This window comes from Barbus barbus (assembly GCF_936440315.1).
Source record: "Barbus barbus genome assembly, chromosome: 25".
NCBI lineage: Eukaryota > Metazoa > Chordata > Actinopteri > Cypriniformes > Cyprinidae > Barbus > Barbus barbus.
In genome coordinates, this window is record NC_136753.1 from 27,415,553 (window position 1) to 27,431,001 (window position 15,449).

Below are 15,449 nucleotides of genomic sequence, written 5' to 3' on the forward strand. Positions count from 1 at the left end.
AAGCAGCTCTGCATCACAGGGTCTGTAAGGAGGTGCACTCGTGCGGAAATGTGACTTCATCACGGAAATGAAAGTCATAGCAGCTAGAGCCGCTTTCTGCTAACTCCTGTTTTAGTGCTGCGTCTCATGCATGATGTCATTTGTGCGAAGAGCTGTGGCTGCAAATAAATGTGAAGCATGGCTTTATTACTGAATATAAATAGTGTGCGCGCACCTGTATCTCGGCAGCTGCAAGGAGCTAATTTACGGTCAATGTGTGTGATTTATCAAAGTTAAAGTAGCACAGAGCCTGGATGTGTCTTCCTGGAATCACGTTCTTGTTTGAATATAAAATGAAAAGGAAGCATGAATATGATGCTTAAAAGTGTGTGATGAATACTCGTGATGATTTCAGCAGCTCTCATCTTACTATTTCATTTTACACATACAAAAATCTTCACAACAACCCACTAAAACAGAAGTCTGGTTTAACTTAGTGACAGAAATATATTATTGTACAGTAGAATGTATTTCAAGTAATAATAATAATAATAATAATAACAACAGCAAAAAATAAGTTCTTAAATTTGTTTACATTTTTTTAAAAAATAATTAAATTGTTATTGTCTGATTATCACTATTTTTGATAAATTTGTAATAAAAAATATTTAATTGTATTTGTATTAAATAAATTATTTGATTGCAAACGCTCTATGAATTCAACTGATTAGGCATGCTTTTATTTTGTAAACTCTAGTTAAACCATTAAAACGGAACCTAGAAAAATTAAAATGGAATTTGGGGGAAGTATTCATAAATTTCATAGGGTCTTACAAATTTAATTTTTGTTAAAACTGTAGGAAATATATTACTACTATACTATACTAGAATGCACTTCTCAAGGTATAAATAAATAAAAAAATAATAATTTTTGCGCCATAAAAATAAAAAGGAATTTTTATTTTCCTTTGACTACATAAAAAAAACATAGGGCCCTACTGTTTTAAAAATAAATAAAATTATAACAAATCATTAAATTTTAAAAGTTTAATGAATTTAATTGATTGGACATGCTTTTTATATATAAAATTTAGAAATTTTACAGAGCCCAAAAAAAAAAATTAATAAAATCAACCTTTTCTTAAAAGTTTCTACTTACTTCATCTGTTTCACAATGGTGCTCTTCCCTGATTCACCTGCACCTGAAGAGAGAAGAAAGGAGAGTCAATGAAAACACAGAGCAAGCAAAATTTAAATTAAAAAGCTGGATATATCTATAGATTTTTTTTTTTTTTTTTTAAATGGTAAAAATATCAACGTCTATAAAATAGTCCAGATCACTTTGAAGCTTCTATAGCATGCTGCCAATTTCACTGCATATCAACATTGTTTTAATCCAAGGTTACAACATCATCTCAGCCACTTGTACTTATTGCTTCAGTACAGAATACTTCCATGAACCCTTATACGCCTCATAGTACAGTCATGATATACAGTCCTGAGTACAGATGAGAGTTCTCAAATATTCTGTGCATGATATATCATATGTGTGCTTATAAGAAGTCACTCCTGAAGATGACTTTAGACTAATACTGTTCACTGAAGCTGTGCCAAAACATCTGCTGTCAAAACTCAGCTTCTTGTTGATGTAGCCCGGCCGCGGCTCTCCGCTTGTTGTTATTTCCGCTGCACAGAAGCCTGATGTGCTGAGAGGTGGCTCACAAGTTCATCCATGTATACGGAAAGGGTCTGGGAAGAGTTGGGATTATTCCTGCATAATGTAATGAGCTCTATCGGTCAATGTGGTAAAAGCACAGCTCTGAAAGTGCTGAGAGAACAAAAACCTCTTCCGGTCCAGCTCTGAGTGAAAGATGTGGAGAGATCATTCAATTACTGTGAGTGGACAGATCCTGAGTTACGATCAGGGGAGATGAACAACTATACCAAAAGGCTTTCAGCCAAGTGTAAAAGAGAACGAGACGTTTTTCATCAGATCGAGATCTCAAAAAAAAAAAAAAAACACCAGCTGCAGAATAATTGTACCTACTCATGATTGCTACAAGATGTTTGGTTTATATCAAAATACCATGGTATTAATATCTGTACTAGGGTGCAGATTTTTTTTTTGTGTGGAAAAGGCCAGATAGCAAAAAAAATCATCTCCATTTCATTTTCTTTTAACATGTTTTAATGTAGTAGGAGATGAAATGGAGACGCAGCATCTGCGCAGGAGTGCCGTCAGCAGCCCCTACAGCGGCGTCTCCTCGGCCATCTGCTGAATCATTAAAACTGCTACCTCACCACGAGACGCACTCACTGCACAGTACCACAAACCAATTACTAACTCGTCCTTTCATCTTTTTAATTTGGCTTATATTCAAACCACAAAAAAGTGATAGAAAAAAATTAAAAATAATAAATAAAATAAACTGGCGACCAAATGCCACTTTATTGGAGGGGTGCAATTTCTTAAACAACATTTAAAATAAAATAAGATGTTTTACAACCAAATACCACTATTGGAAGTGTTTAAAGTTAAGTAAAATAAATTAAATAAAATGTTTGACAACTGATAACTAAATACCACTTTATTGGAATTACAAAATAAAATAAAATAACTGATAACCAAATACCACTTTAATAGAAGCATGTATGTTTTGTAAATAAGTGGAAAAAATAATTAAATTAAATTAAATGCAAAAATGACAAAATAAAATAAGTTTGAAAACTAACAACCAAATACTATTTTCTTGGAGGTGTGTAGTTTCTGAAATAAGGCAAAAACAAGAGATGACAACTCGCCATCAAACACCATATTATTCTTGAAGTCATTAGTTACAATAAATACTAAAACATTTAAAAAAGGAATAAAATGTACACATCCACACAAATTTGGAAAAAAAAGAAAAAAAAGTGCGCTTGTATGAATGGTTGACTTTCCTGTCCTCATCTGGATTAATAATTTACTTTTGTTACCTTTGACCTCCTACAGTATTATGATTGTACTACATTATTGTCCGTTGTACTTTGTAAAAAAAAAAAAAAAAAGGCGGAGACCCGAGAGACGAGACTTCCACGAGACACACTTCCACAGCGTCCCCTGAGCACTACTACTGTGTCCAGAGCTCAAGGGACACACCGTTACACCAGCTCCACCGTACAACCACAGTACTTAACTTACTAATGGAGAAATGAGAAAAAGAGCCAATAATTCATCCTTATGAGACATGAAGAATAACTGTTTATTCACAAAGCCCAGCACGCCACAGAGAATAAAACAGTGTAATTGGAGACAAAGGGAGGGTTTTAATACACACCGGATTCATAAACGCAACTAGTACTTTTGGAGCTTGTTCATTTAACAGATGCAGAGCAGATAAAGTTGAGGATAAGATCAGGTGGTGACTTAAAATAACATCTAATTAAACAAGTACTGCAGAAATATCATAAGCAAGTCATTTACAACAGCTGCTTTATCATTTTTAGTGTTTGCAAGCATCAGTATTAATAATGCTCAGACTTGGGGTTGGGATTTTGCTGCATAATTCCCCATACATCAGGCACATTAATTATATTAAACAAAAAAAAAAAAAAAAAAAAATAGAGACATGACAATGCTTTATAAAAATGAAAGAATGAGAGAAATAAAGTGAGAGAAGCAAAGAGGTGTGTGATTGTAAGGCACTCTCGTTTAACAAAGGTCTCTGTGTGTGTTCGGCTGGCAGAGAGGATAGGCCGCCTCTGTTTTCTATCATCTGGGAAAACATCAATGCATCTGAATGAGACCTTCACTGGCCTCATGGCAATTAGTAAGCGGAGGAGAACATGGTGTCCTCATTCACAGAGAGAAATGAAACTCACAGGAGTCTGTTTAAAAACACGCACTGTATATGACAAAATCATCCTCTTCTTGCAATGCCGAGACATGCAAAAACAGTATGAATTATCTGGAAAAATGGGAGTTCATTTTAAAGGAATGGTTCACCCAAACATAAAAGTTTGCTGAAAATGTAACAACCCTCAGGTTTTCCAAGATGAGTTTGTCTTCATGGGAACAGATTTGCTCACCAGTGGATCCTCTGAAGTGAATGGGTGCCGTCAGAATGAGAGTCAGAACAGCTGATAGAAACATCACAAAAATCCACAAGTAATCCACATTACTCCAATCCAACAATTAACATCTTGTGAAGTGAAAAGCTGTGTATTTGTAAGCCACAAATCCATCCTAAAGATGTTTTTAACTTTAAACTGTTGCTTCTATTTTAAAATACGAGTCATCATTTACAAGTGATAACAGTCTAAAACAAACAAATGTGTGATGGACTTTTTCCACTTCACAAGACGTTAATTAATGGACTGGACTGGAGTGGTGTGGATAACTTGTGGATTATTGTGATGTTTGTATCAGCTGTTTGGACTCTCTTTCTGACGGCACCCATTCACTGCAGAGGATCCATTGGTTAGCGAGTGACGCAATGCTACATTTCTCCAAATCAGTTGCATCATCACTGCTATCAAAGAACATTGAGCTTCCTTCATGAAACATGAAAAAAACAAATTTGAGTAAATTGTTCATCAAACCATTCTCGTGGAAACTGCATGACTTGCACAAACAATGGAATGATGTTTTGTTGTTTTACTGTAATATGTAATCTATGTAAAACCAGACAAACTCCTATATGAATCAGTTTCCTGTTCACTTTCCTATTTGTGTAGCTGTTTGGAATCCTACGCTACCTTCACCTGATTTAACAGGACTAAAGCCTCCTTCTGCTCATCCAATTTATCTGAAATTAAGAAGATTTTCTATTTGAAGGTGCTCTAACAAGTACTGCTCTCCCAGGCCAGGCTATTGATTCAGAAATAAGCAGAGTAAGTCAAGCCTAACACTTGTTAGAAAGCCATTATTGGTGGTCCTGATGCGAATGTGTGGCCACAGAATTGACAAAATCTGACACATTCCCAACACCCTAAAGGATTGTTTACTAGACATCTAGTCTAATTTCGCAATACTTTCAGCTATTCATTTCAGTTATGTGTCCATTTACCGCATTTGATCATATTTATCTATAAAAAGATTCGGTATAACAATCCTTACATTGTCATTGACATAAAATATGGGGTCTAATGTTGCAGTCTAACACTGTAATACTTTTGTATCTTTATTATTACAAATTTGACCCATGTTCAGTAAGAACAATGCATCAAACATACTGGGTGCTAACACTGAGATGTCCTAACACGAGAGAGCGCACACAATGAATGCTGCTGATGAAAGAGAGGTCAAGTGAGCGCTGATGTGCCAGCGATTTATTCTGTAATGGAAAAATGACTTAAGGAAATTAAAGAGGCAAAGAAAAATATAAGAAAGAAATAAAGGACAGCAGATAAAAAGGGACATGAATGGATAGAGGACAAAGAGGAAGGACAGTGCTATATGACCCAAATTAAATGGTAAACACTTTTTTAATAGAAATAAATTATTATATTTTTAATGATATTATATACACGTATGCATAAACATACATTAAACTAAACTATAAAACTAAAATAAGTGAAGAAATAAGCAGTACAAATAAACAGGACTTGCAGCACATTTTACACAATGGCATGAATGATTACATCTCAGTATGAATAGAATATTCAATTTCATTTATATAGCACTATTAAAACACATGTTGACCAATGTGCTTACATCATCTCAATATACAGATTATAATATACAAAGACATCACCTAAAAGAATAATAATAAAAATGATCAGCGAGAAGAATACGCCATGGCAAACAAATATGTCTTTAGCTGTACCTTAAAAGTATGTACAGAGTCAGCATCCCTGATATATAAGTCTTGGTGCTACTGCCGCAAACGCACAATCCCCTTTCTGGCTCAACTTAGTTCTTGAAACTAAGTAAATTGAGCTGTTGATCTCAATTTTCAATATTAAAAAGATGTCTTGAATAGATGGGTGGTAATATTCATAGTCGCCATGCCCAGTTTGACAAAAATGGGCTAAAACTTTATCCCTGAGGAAATATATGTACAGTGCCCTCCAAAAGTATTGGAACAGTAAAGACAAAATTGCTCTGTTGGCTGTGGAGTCAAGACATTTACAAATATTATTAAAAGATGAATATGAGACAAAACTACAGAATGTCACATTTTATTATTAGCCGTTTCAACACATACATGTTTTACCAAATACCACCAGCAACCAACAACTACCTGATCGGCTGAGAAAACAAGTAGTTGATGACAGACAAATCATAAAAGCTGTGAAAATGAACCCTAAAAGACGTGTCTGTAAAATCACCAACAACTTCCAGAAAGCTGGGGTGATGCTCTGACAATCTACTGTCCTCAGGAGACTTTGACACAGAATTACAGATGCTACACAGCAAGATGCAAACCTCTGACCAGCACCAAAAATAGAATAGATTAGAGTTTGCAAAAAAGCACAAAGGTGAGCCAGAAGACTTTTGGAACTGTGTTTATGGACCGATGAGACAAAGATGAACCTTTATCTAAGTGATGGGAAAGCAAAAGTGGAGAAAAAAGGGAACTGCAAATGATCCCAAGCATACAGCCTCATCTGTAAAGCATGGTGGAGGTGGTGTCATGGCATGGGCATGCATGGCTGTCTCTGGAACAGGCCCTCTCAACTTTACTGATGACTTAATGTATGATGACAGTAGCAGAATGAATTTGGAAGGGTACAAATCCATCTTGCCTAACAATATTCAAGAAAAATGCCACCAGATTCATTGGGAAGAGCTTCATATTGCATCAGGACAATGACCCAAAACACCCTGCAGTTCAGTCAAGGAATTTATAAGGGGAAAGCAATGGAAAGTCTTAGATTGCCCAAGTCAATCTCCAGATTTAAAATATATATATATATAAACTGAGATTTGAAAATACAATGATATTTTAAACCCACTGAAAACAATCTTTGCAAATATGATTTCTAACTTAAAAAATGTACATGCAAACAAAATTATTTAAATGAAGTTCTGCATGAGCTACTTGACTCAGAAAATGCATCTTTCTTCCAATAGTATGTGGCAAATGTGCCATGTTTATCTAATTTAGCTACATTACAACTGGTAATTCCAGCTAAAGCTTTACAGAGAAAGATCTGATGACTAACATTTGAACTCTATAATTAACTGAGGACACTGCAGACGGGCAGTAATGGTAGAGTTTGAACTATCATGATTTACAGTCTGTAGAAGCAGATCACCACCATCACTTGATGATGAAAAAAACAACATGCCGCATAAAATCAGTCTGCATGTGCATCATGACTGTAAACAATTACACAATCCACCCATGATGAAAAACTGGTGACTTTACTTTTAATGAACTATATTTAGACACTGAGTATTTACTGTAGATCGGCAGAGAGCCAGACAAGATAACGCAGCACTTGACCTTATTAAAAAGGAAAAACCCTCCTTTACTACTGCCACACCTTCATATTTGCAATAACTCAATTCTGGCAAGCTTTTGAACCTTGTATTACATATGCAGTACATTCAATTTCATTTAATTCAAAAAGAGAAAGCTCTTAAAAAAGGCGCTTAAAGTAGGTTTGGTTTTTTTAGATTGAGCAATCTGAATAAAGCCCTTATCCCTAAATACTAAGGTTTAAAGATAATAATAGTGATCCAAAAACAACTACCATAATTATCATATATTCCAATGCACAACTATGTAAAAACTATATGGCTGGATATCAAGGACTCTTGTGTTTCACAAGCATGAATCAAATATCAACTAAATCAACCATGGACGTCTCTCTGTTCACTCCACCTATCAAAGTAAATAAAGAGCAAGTGTGTAATCTTTTATGGTGCAATCCATAAAAACTAACCTTTTCTCTCCAGCCCCGGAGGAAACACTACCTTGTATAGGATGCATTGACTAGAGTAATTGCCTTTCATGTTGGCTTCATGAGTAACATCAGCTTTCAGGCAGACTTATAGTTATGGAACGGGCTATAAGCTCAGGTCAGGACTAATGGCCTCGTTTGATCTCTGCTGGCACACGTCATTTCAGCAAGATTAATCCCTTTGCTACGTCGTAGGTTTGAACTTTGCTTGAGCTGAACTGGAGCAAATCCATCAATAGAGACCTGGTTTTCAGAGGCAGATTTTTCTGCTTTCTGCTGATAATAAATAATGATTAAACAAAAGTAATTATATGAACTGCTTATTTCTTTCACAAACATTATTACAAAGTTTTTGAGAGAAGTCTCTTCTGCTCACTAAGCCTGTATTTATTTGATCAAAAATACAGGAAAAAAAATTTATATTGTAAAATATTAGTACAATTTCAAAAAACTTTTCTATGTGAAAATGTTCATATGTAATTTATTCTTGTGATGAAAGCTGAATTTTCAGCATCATTACTCCAGTCTTCAGTGTCACATGATCCTTCAGAAATCATTCTAATATACTGATTTACTGCTCAAGAAACATCTCTTATTGTCCGTGTTGAAAACAGTTGCGCTGCCTCATATCTTTGTGGAAACCGTGATACATTTTCTTTTTTCTTCTTTTTTTCAGGATTCTTTGATGAATAGAAAGTCCAAGAACAGCATTTTATTTATATCTTCTGTAACATTAAAAATGTCTTTAATGCCACTTCTGATCAATTTAATACATCCTTATTGAATTAAAGTATTAAATGCTGAAACATTTAAACAGTATTCATATGATTATTACTTTATTATTTAATGATTTATTTAATGGCAAATAATCACTTAATGATTATTAAATGCTACAATTATTTCTATTTAATTATATATGTATGCATGCATATTAAAGTTATTGTATTTGTATTGTAAATTAGATATACATAAGTAATTGTTTTTACACAATATTTATTCACATTTCACTAACAGGCTAAAAACTAAATCTACATCATCCATCAGAACACAAGGCTGATTTTTACTGCACACTAATTTAATGCTTATATGAAGAATGGCTTCCCTCTGCTCTGTGTTTGTAGGTGAGACTGTTGTTTCTGATGGAGGAAGTTCAGATGTCCCTGTGGAGCGGGACAGTAATGATGTCTGCAGGGCTCAAGGAAAGCTGGGAATCCTAATCAGATAACTTATATCACGCCTGAGGGAAAGCTTAATTACAACTGCTGCTCTTGTTCTTTAACGCTCAATGAGACTTTATTTTCCTTCGCTCCTAATTCTGTTAGTCCAGCATTAAGCCTGTCGGGGCTCTCAGCACCTCCTCTCCCTCTCTCGGGCCCCAGCGCTCTGTTCACGCACTTGTTTTTCACTCCTTTGATCACTTTTTGTACTGTAACGAAAAGTCAGTCAGAGACTCTCAGCAGACGAATTCACCTGTCTCCTGAGGCTCCGCTCTCCCTCTTCATCTTCACCATCCCATTAGATTTTCCTAATGCAGATTTGTTGTTTCCTGATTATTAAATTATAGCTTTTGCATGCGGCAACCAACTAGTGCTATTAACTATTCTATTAACACTCTAAAGGACACTTCCCTGATGTGAATTACATCCCTCAGAAACTAAATACAGTGTCATATATGATCAGTGCTCAGTCATGAACTCAATGATTGTACTGACCACAGGAGGGTCATCATTACTGCTGTGCAATATATACATTTTCACACCCACATCAGATATATCTTAGTAAAGTCATATAAAATACTAAAACAACTTTTATTAATCATACTGATAGGCTAGATGGTATTAATTTGTTACTGTAAGGGGCCATTCATACAGAATCCCATTTTCCACGTTGGACCGTTGCACTCGTATGTCACGTCTTTTACAAAAATTAGTATAAAATTAACTTTCAAATGTTTGTCAGTAAGATTTTCTTAAAGAAATTAATACTTTAATTCAGCAAGCATGCACTAAATTACTGAAAAGTGACAGTAAAAACTGATACTAAATATTTATTTTAAATAAATGCTATTGTTTTGAACTTTCTATTCATCAAAGAATCTGGAAAACAAACAAACAAACAAACAAACAATGGTTTCCACAAAAATATGAAGCAGCACAACTGTTTTCAACAAACAATAACAATAACAATAATAATAATAATATGTTTCTTATGCAGCAAATCAGCATATTAGAATGATTTCTGAATGATCATGTGACCCTGAAGTCTGGAGTAATGCGTAAAAATTCAGCATTGCATCACAGGAATAAATTCTATATTAAATTAAAGCTGCAAGCAGCGAAGAAAGGGCCCTCTCACCTGGGCTCACCGCCATCACGTGGCTATAGGAAACCGGCAAACAGAGGACAATATGCTTTTAAAGTGGTAAATATAGGAGGAATATATCAAAGTCATTTATATATGCCAAATTTCCTGCTGCCAACAGGTAGCGCTATGATTATAACTGAATATTGGCATGTAGATGTCTTCAGGCCAGGACTCTTATCAAACATGTGAAGTTTGGGGCAGATTGGACATTGCATGTTTAAGTTAGTGTAAAACAAGTCATTTCCTGTTGCCAGCAGGTGGCGCTATAATTATAACTGAATGTTGGCCTTTAGATGTGTTCAGGCCAGGACTCTTATAAAACGTGTGAAGTTTGTGGCAAATTGGGCATTGTATGCATGAGTCACAACAACTTCCTGTTTGATGGCATTAATAACATGCTTTAGCACTTAGCGAAGTGTTTCTAGCATGTTGCCAGCCTATTTAACACTTGCTGACACTTTTTAATATGCTGCTAGGAGTCCATAATAGTGTTAAACATGTCACTTCCTGTTGCCAGCAGGTGGCGCTATGACTATAACTGAATGTGAGCATGTAGATGTGTTCAGGACTGAACTGCTATCAAACGTGTGAAGTCTGGGGTACAGCAACTTCCTGTTTCATGCCGGAACATCAAATTTTGTCAGGCCACCAGGGACACGCCCCTTGACGAAAACTCAAGATCTTCCAAATTTAACATCACAAAGGCCTTATGATTAAACTCAGCAAATTTGAAGACGATCCGATTAAAACTGTAGGAGGAGGAGTTAAAGTACGAGGCCTGAAAATGACAAAAACTGCATAAAAATCATACAGGAAATTCAAAATAAGACTTCCTGTTGGGTTTCGGATTTAGTACCAGGAGACTTTCTTGTAGGTAATGACGTGTTACAGGTGTGTACCGATTTTCGTGCATGTACATGAAACACGGCTCGAGGCGCACTCCGTTTAAATTTTATAGGTGGCGCTATCGAGCCATTTTGCCACACCCACTTCTGAAGCCCATATCAGATGTAAATTTTCGCCAGTTCTGACCCGTGTGCAAAGTTTCATGAGTTTTGGAGCATGTTTAGGCCCTCAAAAATACGATTCACTTTGGAGAAGCAGCGCAAGAATAATAATAAATGGAGCAATTCCAATAGGGTCCTCACACCATCGGTGCTCGGGCCGACGGACCCTAAATATATTATAGTTATTTTAAATTGTAATAATATTTCAGAATATTACTGTTTTTACTGTATTATCAAATAAATGCCGCCTTGTCAGCACAAGAGTCTTGGTGCACCTTTTTATAGAAACACTTCCTTAAACTCAATATAGGCATATTCATGTCTTAAAAGTTCAAAAGGTTCTGCAGAACAGGAATGATCCCGAGGGCAGTTTGCCAAGTGGCCACAATTCATGTGCTTTCTGCCCTCATGCAACGCAGATCATGTTTCTGCACCGAGTGAAAGCTATTACTGCAACAAAACACGTATTCTCAAGATTCATCCCAAATGTCCAAGTCATTTGTGCTTCCATGGCACATTCCCACAGCTCAGAGACCAAGGATCATCCTTCAAATCTGCTCAAGCTTTTCACCACAGATATGCACCAAGAACATTTCTGAAATTTCACCAGTAGAACATATACTGCAATACAAGATAAGCAATTAACATGCTGTTTCAAGAAAACCAGAGAAACTGTAGTGATTCTTAGCACCACAGAGACCAAGTGTTTCCCTGCATTACTCTACAATGAACCGAGTAGATGCATGTGTGTTTCCTCCAGCACTGTGAGGCATTTATAATACCACCAGCAATATAAAAGTTCAGCAGCTCCACTTCTGTTTCCTATTATAAAAACACATAGATCTTCTAGGACACTGATGACTAAGAAGCTTTGCGTCTCCACTTCTATTATTCATCCCAATACAATGACAGCTTCCTCTTTGTGTGCCTGATTCAGACAGACAGCTCCCAACTGTCTCATGCTCCTGTCGCTGCCGTGGAGGAAGTGAGCAGAAATGGCAAATCAGAGCTGGCAGTAAAGGTCTGCATGGGCATTAAAATCCTGCCTGAAACCAGACCCTGCGCCCCGACCCAGCCCAGCACGACCGGTGCGGTCACATTTAAAAAATGAAACATGAAAGTCATGCCATGGGGATCAGGCCTCAGTTTTAGAGCCAATCAGAAATACTCAGTGAGTTTGTTAGCTGAATGTCTGAAATCTCTGACACCTTATTTGTTTTATTCGTTCATTACAAGCCTAAACACCAAGTTATGAATAAAACACTAACCTGAACCTAACAACTTGACTTAGGTCAGCTGTAGATGTATACAGTTCAATGAATGAACTAGACATTAGTAGACGCATTTATCCAGAGCAGTGCTATTTTAGGATTATTTCTAAACTATTATAGTTATTATTAATATTATTATAAAAAATGTTTTTTGAATTATCCTTTAAATTCTATAATTTTACATTTTTAAAAAGTTTTTTTTAGCTTAAATTTAAGTAATTTTGTTATGTGCTATTTGTCATTGAGGTTTGTTTATATTACTATAAAGGTTTATCATGGGGTGGTTGAAAAAAAAAATATTCACCTAACTATCGTGATTGGTTTACCTCAGAATCAATTTATATTTAATTGTTTTACTTTTCCTAAGAATTGGTGGGGAGAAGTTAGCGCTTTTTAATTTCAACCGAGGGACAAATGTATGGCTGTGTTCGACTTGGAGCAGCACCGTGCAGACGTTCAGCGTATGACATCAAAGTACCGCGTAGGGCTGCACGATAAATCGAAAATCGCAGAAATCACGATTAGGCCGAAGCTGCGACTGTCATGCGTATCTTTCAGTGAAGCACGGTTCTGTGATTAGTAGTAAATCTCCATACGAAGGCCAGAGGGCGCTCTCGCGCGGAAACTCCAAATACGCCCCACAGAAAAAACCCAGGAAATCGCTGCAGCTGAATAAACAGAAGATTTAACTGCTTTCACTGATTCAACTAGGGGTGTAAGAAAATATCGATACACGTGAGTATCGCAATATTTTGTCTGGCGATACTGTATCGATTCTCCAAAACGGAATATCGATATTTAAAAAAATAAAATCATACAAGATTCATGGCAGTTGTTTCGCTTTGAGTTCATATCCCGACCGCTAGTCTTCATCTCTGAACTTAAACAGTGACAGGAAATACTAGCATCAGCGCACTCCACTAATGTTTGCGTTAATATAGTTCGCTGCCAGTAATGGAGGATGAAAGAATTGTTCCAGTTCTCGTTTCGATGTACAAAGCTGAAGTGTGCCCCCATTTGGGCTTTTCTGGTAATGTCCGCCCCGGGACCGCTGCGCGAGCGCAACCTCGGTTCTGCCGCTTGCCGCGTCCCGTGTTGAAGAGCCTTTGCGCGGGGGGCAATATGGTTTATCGGAGTTCCTATTATTAATAAATCGCATTCGATTAATCGTGCAGCCCTAGTACCGTGAGAGCAATTCGAATGCATGCAGAGACGTCTGCTCTCTGCAGCTCTCGCGGTGCTTTGACGTCATACAACGATCGTTCTGGGTGCGCAGTACAGCTGCATTAGATGATGATGTCATATACGTTTCAAGCCGGCACGAGAAAGCAAAACCATGACGGAGGCTGGATCTTAATCTAGAATTGTACTTAAGTTAGACATTTAGTAGATGTATTTAACCAAAGCAGTCTTATTTTAATATTATTATATCTATTAGTATTATAGCTTCTTTGTTTTTGCTAAATATTATAAAAATAATATAATATATTTGAATTAGCTTTTATCATTTTCATCATTTTTATGTAAATATTACCATCTAGGCAGTTCATTTCAGTTTTATTTTATTTATATATTTCTGGTTAACTTATTGCTTATGGCTTATTTAAAGCAACAGTTACTACTTCCTGTGGTCATTGTTTACTAGCCCTAAACTTTACCTAATGATAGACAGTAAAATTGTTAAATAAATGAGCCTTTTATAACCTTATAAAGAAAAAGTTAACTGTCTGAATTAGACAAATCATGCCCTGATATTATCCGTTTACAGTTTGCGTGGGGAAAAAAAGAGAATAAATGCTGACATTTATTTGACATTAAATTGCTTTATTTATATTGCTAGTATATAGCCATTGAAAATCCCATTCCATTCGAGCACTAATCCCAACCAAATCAGATTCAGGACAGCACTAATCAAATATTCAAGTCAATTCGTAATACTTCTGTAACTCCATCTGCACTTTACAGCATACGTTCTGATAACGCAATGCATTTTGTTTGTCGTTCATAATACCTGCTACTGCTCGGCTCAGTGGCTAAACCCATCCATGTTCAAGCCTCAAGCACAGATGAAACCTGACCGTCAGCGATTACATCCAGCATCAATTTTCCAACACAAAACCCCTCATTTCTACACATCCTCTTTTCTATTTGCGTGAAAGGGCCGACAGACTATTCTTGTATTTCAAACACTCTCTCGAGTTGTGCCACCGGGTACAGCATGTGGAATGAATCCTGAAGTGGAACAAATGAAAGACAGGGAAAAAGTGGGTCAGAAAGCCAGAGCGGCTCAGCAGTTCTGCATGCTGCACTGCAGTGGTGCAACTCCCACTTCCACAATCCAGGCTACAACTGTGCAGATTGCCAACCAAACAGCTCTTTAGACCACGTTTGAGTTTCAATCGTGCCGAGACATGTTTGGACAGGCATCTGAAGGTGTGCTGCGTAAATCACACTTGATTTCCTTCATGTATGCGGCTGTCAGACTCAATAGCTCAAGCTCGTGTGTTTAGACAAACAGATTGAGCAGATAAAGAACCTGATCCGGTTGCAAAAAAACCCCACGAGTTATAGTTTAATTCTAACCAGGTCAAATAGCGGCATAAACATCAGTTTAGACTTCTTTTATTGATCATTTGTGAAATCTTAACATCAACACAATTTAACACTGGTTATCGTTAATATAACACGGGAAATCATAGCAAATAATGACATTTAATAAAAATTATTTTTCTTCTTAAGTATATAATATGAATGTAAAAACATATCTGCACCCTATTTTACATTTGTAAAGTGATGTACATGTCATTTCTGGTTGACTTTAAGAACCAGAAAATATGCTACAGTGTGTTACAAATGAAGAGTTTATTTGCAAAAATAGATATTGTGTAGATATTGCTGTATTTTTAGTTTTTTTTAACCTAATCAAAATAACCCA

At 36.3% G+C, this 15,449-nt stretch overlaps 1 protein-coding gene across 1 annotated transcript in view; it reads right to left on the bottom strand.

Annotated features, from left to right (window-relative positions):
• LOC306844554 (guanine nucleotide-binding protein G(i) subunit alpha-2) overlaps positions 1 to 15,449 on the bottom strand; it is a 46,086-nt gene that overhangs the window by 14,331 nt on the left and 16,306 nt on the right. Inside the window, exon 3 of the mRNA XM_079376777.1 lies at positions 1,139 to 1,181. Coding sequence (XP_079232903.1) covers positions 1,139 to 1,181 — 43 coding nt within the window. The remainder of the gene's footprint in view (positions 1 to 1,138; positions 1,182 to 15,449) is intronic.